This window comes from Eurypyga helias, unplaced genomic scaffold (assembly GCF_000690775.1).
Source record: "Eurypyga helias isolate BGI_N326 unplaced genomic scaffold, ASM69077v1 scaffold15336, whole genome shotgun sequence".
In the NCBI taxonomy this organism is placed as follows: domain Eukaryota; kingdom Metazoa; phylum Chordata; class Aves; order Eurypygiformes; family Eurypygidae; genus Eurypyga; species Eurypyga helias.
This window is the reverse complement of record NW_010257526.1, coordinates 33,230-40,469: the sequence shown is the minus strand read 5'-3', so window position 1 is coordinate 40,469 and position 7,240 is coordinate 33,230. Positions and strand designations below refer to the sequence as shown.

Genomic DNA, 7,240 nt, shown 5'->3' with positions numbered 1-7,240 from the left:
AGATGATCTTTAAGGTCCCTTCCAACCCAAACCATTCTATGATTCTATGATGCCTTTTGTAGATGCTAGTCCCATCTCTACATCACTCTAAGGTACTGCTTTTCCTTCCTCCTGCCACATCAGTCCACCAAAAGGCCTTTTTTCCTTGCTCAGCCAAGGCTACATTGAAAGGGTGAGAGGACTTGCTGAATCAGGGACACAGCCTCGTGGTTTTTTCTGTTATGGGCTCAGTAAAGTGGCGTTAGTAACTTATGTGTCTCAGGCAACAGACTTTATAGCAAAAAAAAAAAAAAGCTGAAGTGATCAATAGAGCTGTATTAATTTTTTTTGCAGGTTGTTTTAAAAGCTTTGGATCCCAGTTTTGAAATAGAAGATCCATATGTGCCATATATCCAAGGTACGGACAGTACAGTTTTTCTCCAGAAATACTTTGCTGGTGTTGCTTGTTTTGTACACTGTAAGGATGAGAAGCTCAGCGGGTGTAAGTCAATGGTGTTGAAAATTAGGTACCAAAAGATCATAAGGGGAGACATCTATATTAATAAAAAATGGGCCAATCTTGTTCTCTAGCCCTGAGGGCAAGCAGCACAGCTCTGCAGAGCTCATGCATGCAGCTGAACTATCTGTCCTGCTGGGATCAGGTGGCCCAATCCACATTGCCTTTTTGTAGGAGTCCCAGGGCTCTACATGAACCCATGAAGACATTGACTGGGAAAATACAGGTTGGCCCCACCTAGACCCATACCAAGGAGTGTGCTAATGCCTACGCAGCTGTGTGCCAGGAATGGGTCCGTGCCCTGGCACTGTGTGGGTTACTAGTCTGGGCCAATATGAGATCATTTTCACTGTCTCTTCAGTATGGGGGAATTCTTGAATGACTGATCCAAGCTGAAGATTTCATACTGTTCATCTTCGAGTGAACCTGGGCTCTTGATTTCTGTTCTTTCCTTCCAGAGCTCATTACGTTGACAAACCTAAGGATCAATTTTACTAAACTCCACACCCTTGGGGATGCTCTGCTTGGAAGAAGGCACAGTGATCCCCTCGAGAAATACTACTACGCTCTCTATGAGATGGTTGTGCGGGGCAGCTGCTTTTGCAATGGCCATGCCAGCCAGTGTGTTCCCGTGCAGAATCTGCGGGGAGATGTTTTCCATCAGTCTGGGATGGTGCGTTGCTAATGCGCCTTGACAAGGGCAGTCCCTACCTGGTATTCTGGGGGAAGGAAGAGGCGGAGGGAGGGAGAGAAAGAAAGTTCTCTGATGACCATTGGATTGACCGTTTGCAACTCCGAGTTGTAAAATGTTGCAATACAACTTATTCCTTTAAATCCCTGGGGTGGATTGCTCAGAAGGTGCCTCTTCGTTGGCATTAGTATGGTGTTTCAAAAGGAACTGGGACAAGACGTTGAAAATAGCAGCAAAATACCAGAGCTGTAATGGTGCAAATGTAATGCAGTAAGTAGCCTGTGGTGTGTGCAGACTTGAATGGCCACTCTTCGGGTGCATTCCACACTCCAGCTGGGCTCAGGGGCTCTGTGGCAGGAGAGGCATTGGCACAAAGAAGAGCTGATAATGGAAAGCTAAACCATGAAAAATGGATTATTAAAACATTCGGGAACATGATTGCGAATTCTTTCCTTCTGGGAATGAGAGGGTTTTTTCTCCTGGAAAATATCTGTCTCAATACAGAGACATGTGGGGAGAGAGAGAGAGAATTAAAAAAGTTCAAGTCTCCTTTGATATCTGTACAAGTATTTTATTTCTAAATGTTCCTCAGTGGCTTTAAAACTATTTGGTTAAAGTCTGTAGATATTCTCCTGACCTTTTACTCAAATAACTAAGAATTAGTCAGCTGAGGGAGCCAAAGAGCTTTGAATTTTCCTGATCTTGATGGCATACCTCGAACAGATATCTCCTGACCTCTCCTTTCATGTCACCTCACCTTGTCTCTGTTCTCACCACCTTGCAGGTCCATGGGAGGTGTATCTGCCACCATAACACCGAAGGCTTGTCCTGTGAAAGATGTAAAAATTTCTACAGTGATGCTCCCTGGAGGCCAGCTGAAGGGACACAAGATAATGCTTGCAAAAGTAACTCAGACATAATATTTTCCTTTTCAGTAGCTGGGGAATGTATAGCACAATCCTGATCCAATATGTAATGGGACGGCCAGGTTTCTGAGAGGGAGAATTTTCATGCCTCATCTAGAAAAATAGGTGGATTCCTGTATCCATCGGTGCTGTGTTGCCCTACAAGAAGGAGAGCTGCTTCATGTTCTTATTTTTCATGAACAGAAAAAACATAAAAGGGAAAAAAAAGTGACTAATGCAAAAAAAAGATCATTCATTGCTTTGATAGGGTCTTTCTTGTGAATGAAAGAAGAATTTAGACAAAGCAAAATAATTTATTTCCACAATAATGAGTAATGTAGGGTATACAAGAATAATATATTAGGATCTGTAACAAATATTCAGCTAGAACTTTCTTCAGTGGAGCAGTGTTCCCCGCTGTGTATCAGGCACACTCACCTGTGTGGGTACTTTCCAAGTATAGGGCCCAATCCTGTCCTAAGTCTCCCATGTTTCCCCCCAGCTGTAAAGGCCTGGGAAGCTATGATTGTGCTGGTGCACTGACATCATATGAGCAATAAGTGACCCCCTGTCCATGGTAGGCAGCAATGGTGGCAAGACCACAATAATAGGAATCGTGGTGAGAAATATCCCTCTGTTTGTTTGGTTTCAGGGTGTAACTGCAACGGCCACTCTGGCAGATGCCACTTTGACATGGCTGTGTACCAGGCCAGTGGAGGGGTCAGCGGTGGTGTTTGTGAGGACTGTCAGGACAACACCACAGGGCAATACTGTGACCAGTGTAAACGCTTCTTTTACCGGGATCCACTCAAAGCCATCTCGGACCCTCACGCATGCCTCCGTAAGCTTTGATTCTTTAGCTTCTGTAAGAATTACTCAAAACAGGGTAGTTCTGGTTCTCTTTGCTCTGAGACCTATGGCATCCCCATCCTTAAATGTTCATAGGCTTGTAAAAATGTTACCAAGCCTATAACATCCATACTACCTTATATAGTAGCTGCATGATGATGTCATTGAACCAGTGGTGTGCAAAGGACTGCATATTCCAACTCATTGCTAAACTGAGCTTTGAAATGCATCAGGGCTATCATCTTTCTTGAACAATATCAATATAAATAGGAATAGTGCTGTTGCTTCTGTGATAGTCAGGGATTATAGGAGAGGTACAAAATTATGGGAGGAGCCATAAGTTTTGCACGTTACCTAGCATATATTAAAAAAATAAGCTTTCAGGCATGAAAGCCCTTCTTCTGAAAGATCAGCTAAATTCAGTATTAACATAGGATGGGCAAAATTCTCTAAGAATGATTTAATTGTAGTAATTGTTTGTCACGACAAGTCCTTCAGGAACCAAGGGGAGATTACCCAGTGAAGTGGTATGGAAGATGTTAGCCCTGCTATGAGAAATGGGTAATGCCTTAGGAAAAAATGGGATGTGTCATAAAGGCAATGTCCTCTGCTGAATCCATTATTTCCAGTAAACTCAGGTATGGCCAACTCAGACTAGCCCTGGGGAGGTGGCTCACACTTGGTACCCCTCTGCAACCCTACAGCTTTCATGAAGGCATCCTCAGAAGTTATACTCTATAGTTACAGGGCCCTCTCTTCCCCAGGTACTCTGGAAAGGGTAGGGAGTGGATGAGCAACACTTATTTCTATCCAGAACAAAGGGTATATTTCTACAGAAGTGAACACTGCAACTGTTCTCCAGAGAAAAGTAGATCTTGGAAACACTCATAATATTTGCATTAACTGTAAAGCATCCAATACAGTCAGCATGGATGAACATCTCTAATATTTAAAAGAATCCTGAATTTGTGCCTACTTGCCGCTCTGTAATTGCATTTTGATGCTTATATCTAAATGTGGGTTTTTTATATGTCTCTTTGACCACGCCTGTAGCCTGCAACTGTGACCCAGAAGGTACATTGCACAATGGCCTGTGCGAGAGCCGCACAGATCCTGCTCTGGGAATGGTCGCCGGCCGGTGCCTTTGCAAGGAGAACGTGGAGGGTGTCCGCTGTGACAAGTGCAGGGCGAACTACTATGGGCTGAGCGGCAGTGACCCTCTGGGCTGCCAGCGTATGTAAACCACTGCTTTTGTTCTTCTTTCCAAAGCACTTCTAAGAGAGAGAGGTAGTTGAAAGCACAGATGCACACCAATGCACAGATACTACCTCCTTCACAGAATACCCAGTTACTTACTGTAATTTAATGTCAATGTAATTTAATGTACCTGGTGCAGCATCTGAGATGGAAACGATGCAAAATCACTCGCAGAATACATAGTATATTATAACGGATCAGGCTGTTGTGAATACAAGCATTGTTATATATACAATTTAATTGAAAAGAGAGACTGAAACACATGAAAATAATTTTATAATCAAAATCAGCACAAGGGTGAATGAAAAGCCACAGAGGAATCTGTTAGGATACTTGGACTCTGTAGGATAACAGAGCAGGATAACTTCTATTGTTAGGATACCGCTGTGCAGCGTCAACATGGCAGGATCTGCTGCCTCGCAGTGAGAGCTTCCAGCCAGCTCTTCCTTTGAGCAAGGCTCGCTGAAAAACACATCCTGCCCCTACCCAGGCACACCGTGGGTTTGTGGGCACACTATGCCCACTACATGGTCCTCAGCTACGTGCAAGGACTGTGTGGTGCGAATCCGCACACAGCAAACCACCGCACCAGACTCTGCTGGTGCCCCTGAGAGGGTCCCCACTGAGGGAAACAGCCCATTCCCCGGGGTAGCCCGATGGCTGCAGGGTGCCAGGGCATGTCCATCTGCAGAGCATCTGTCCGGAGGACCCACGCTGCCTGTCATGCTGATGCCACATTTAAAGCAATCACCAGTCCTGGTGCCATCTCTGGGGCCCACAGAGGTAACAGCATTTCTCTCCCTGCAGCCTGCAGCTGTGATCCCGCCGGCAGTCTGCCTTTCTCCATCTGTGATCCCACCACTGGAGAGTGCCTCTGCCAGCGATTTGCCACAGGGCGACGCTGTGAAAAATGCCTCGTATGTACTCAGCTTTTGTTATTACTTCTGCATGTGGTTTTAGAAGTTCCCTCTCTCATCTCCTGACTTTTCATAGCCAGAAAAGTCAACAATCAAAATTCAAAATAATTTTACAGCTGTGTGATCCCATTTTGCATTGACACATCTGGTTCTTTTTTAGTGCTTGCAAACATTTGTGCAATCAAATTACACTAGGAGGAGCACTCACGGGAAAGAGGAAATGCAAAATCCTGTTCTCAAACCGTCTTTGCTATTTCCAGAGCAACTTGGTTGCACAAATGGGTACATAGCTGGCTATTCTTGCAGTGGCTGAGCACCCATGCAACCTGATAAGAGAAGCAATCTCACATGGACAGGCATGGACAGGCAGGCCAGGAGTGCTCCAGAGCATCGTTCATCCAGGGGAATAAGTGCTCTTGTGCTTTACATACTTAAATACTTGCCATAAAAAACCTTTCACTTTCTTTTTGTGCCAGGAAGGATACTGGGGTCTTGGCAACAGCTTGTATGGCTGTTCTCCATGTGACTGTGACATTGGTGGGTCCCAGAATAACTTGTAAGTTAATGCTCTTCAAGCTTTTTCTTCATTTTAATTTTTGTAAACTTTAGGCCACACTTTCTAATTAGGTTAATAGAGTCCCAGTACAAAGGGGAAAATAGAATGTAGAAATTATTTCATCATATGCAGTGAAAAGTTATGTTGGGAACTTAAAAATTTGTGATTTTAAAGGGGATTTACTTTTTTCCTTTGAAGACAACTTTGAATTGGCTTGAGTCAGGATTTGCTTAATTTAAAACATAATCTTCATGGTTTAAGAGAACCAGAGTCCCTAATATTAATAGAAATTACAAGTAAATTGGAGATTACATTTTTAACAGCTTTGTACATCCACATTAAAAGCTAGAAATATCTTGATTTTTTCTGTCATACTGGCTCTTATTCCAAATGTATGATTTCAGAAGCAAGCTTGGTTTCAGTTGGGTTCCTTCAGGATTTTGGTGGGCAGGGATCTTCACCACTGCTATTAAGCTTCAGAGCCTAACAGCCCAACATAGGAGCACATAGTCTGATGCCATAGAGTAGCTCCTTGTGAGCAGGTAAATCAAATCATCTGATGTGTTAAGTAAGAGTGTATATGAAAATTACCATATCACATCAAATCAAATGTCCTTCTGATCTCATGTCCTGCCTCTAAAATTCTGGGTGATAGATACTTCAGAATAGTGATAGATACAGTAATAGATAGAGGAACAGATACAAGAAATGGATACAGGTAGAGATAGTAATGGATGCTCAGGAAACAAAAGGACTTGTGCCTCAGGTATGGAATGGATGGAGAAAGACTAAGCATGTCACACCTCCTAAGTGATGAAAATGTAGCATTGAATAAACGGAGGACCGGAAGAAGGAGATGGAAGGGGTAGGTGATAGGAAGAAGTTTAATAGGGAAGGTGATCCAGCAATGGAAGAAACGAAGCAAAGCTGGAAAAAGGGTGAACCTGAGCTGCTTTTTTGCTGTGAGGACACAGCCAAGCCACACTGATATCCTCCCTTTACCAACTCTTACGCTAGGTGCTCACCAAAGGACGGTCAGTGCAAGTGTCTGCCCAACGTCATGAGCCGCCAGTGCAATGAGCCAGCCCCAGGCTACTTCTTTTTGCCTCTGGATTATTATATTTATGAAGCTGAGCATGCCAAGCCCCTTTCTGGCTCTGCACCCTTGGTACGTAGTTGGCTTTTTAGGTGTTGTACTGAGAAGGGACCTGTGCAGTGGTTGCACAGGAGCTGAGGAGAGGAGCCCTCGATCAGGGAGCAGCCGGAGCAGCTCTTGAGCAAGAAGGTACAAAGCAAGTCCCTTGACCGTCCTCAGTTCAGCCTCGTTCTTCATGGATATGACTATCCTGTAACTGTGGCTGTTACCCAGGGACAGTCGCTACAGCGTGCTGTGACCTGCAAAGCTGTCCTTGCTGCTCCTCAAGTGTGGGCTGGTCTAGCATGAATTAGATAAATTAATTTAGTTATTTAAATTATAGGAAAGTGTGTGAGTTGCCAACAGGTATCACAGATTATGATATTTCTGGGAATCTCCAACAGGGAAAGAATCAAATTCCTCTCCATTAGACT

The 7,240-nt window shown here is 44.0% G+C and overlaps 1 protein-coding gene across 1 annotated transcript in view; it reads left to right on the top strand.

Moving 5' to 3' along the window:
• LAMB4 (laminin, beta 4) overlaps positions 1 to 7,240 on the top strand; it is a 45,048-nt gene that overhangs the window by 8,578 nt on the left and 29,230 nt on the right. Inside the window, exons 6-13 of the mRNA XM_010154055.1 lie at positions 334 to 397; positions 955 to 1,169; positions 1,972 to 2,092; positions 2,745 to 2,933; positions 3,995 to 4,174; positions 5,006 to 5,115; positions 5,592 to 5,671; positions 6,689 to 6,839. Of these exons, the coding sequence (XP_010152357.1) occupies positions 334 to 397; positions 955 to 1,169; positions 1,972 to 2,092; positions 2,745 to 2,933; positions 3,995 to 4,174; positions 5,006 to 5,115; positions 5,592 to 5,671; positions 6,689 to 6,839 (1,110 nt within the window). The remainder of the gene's footprint in view (positions 1 to 333; positions 398 to 954; positions 1,170 to 1,971; positions 2,093 to 2,744; positions 2,934 to 3,994; positions 4,175 to 5,005; positions 5,116 to 5,591; positions 5,672 to 6,688; positions 6,840 to 7,240) is intronic.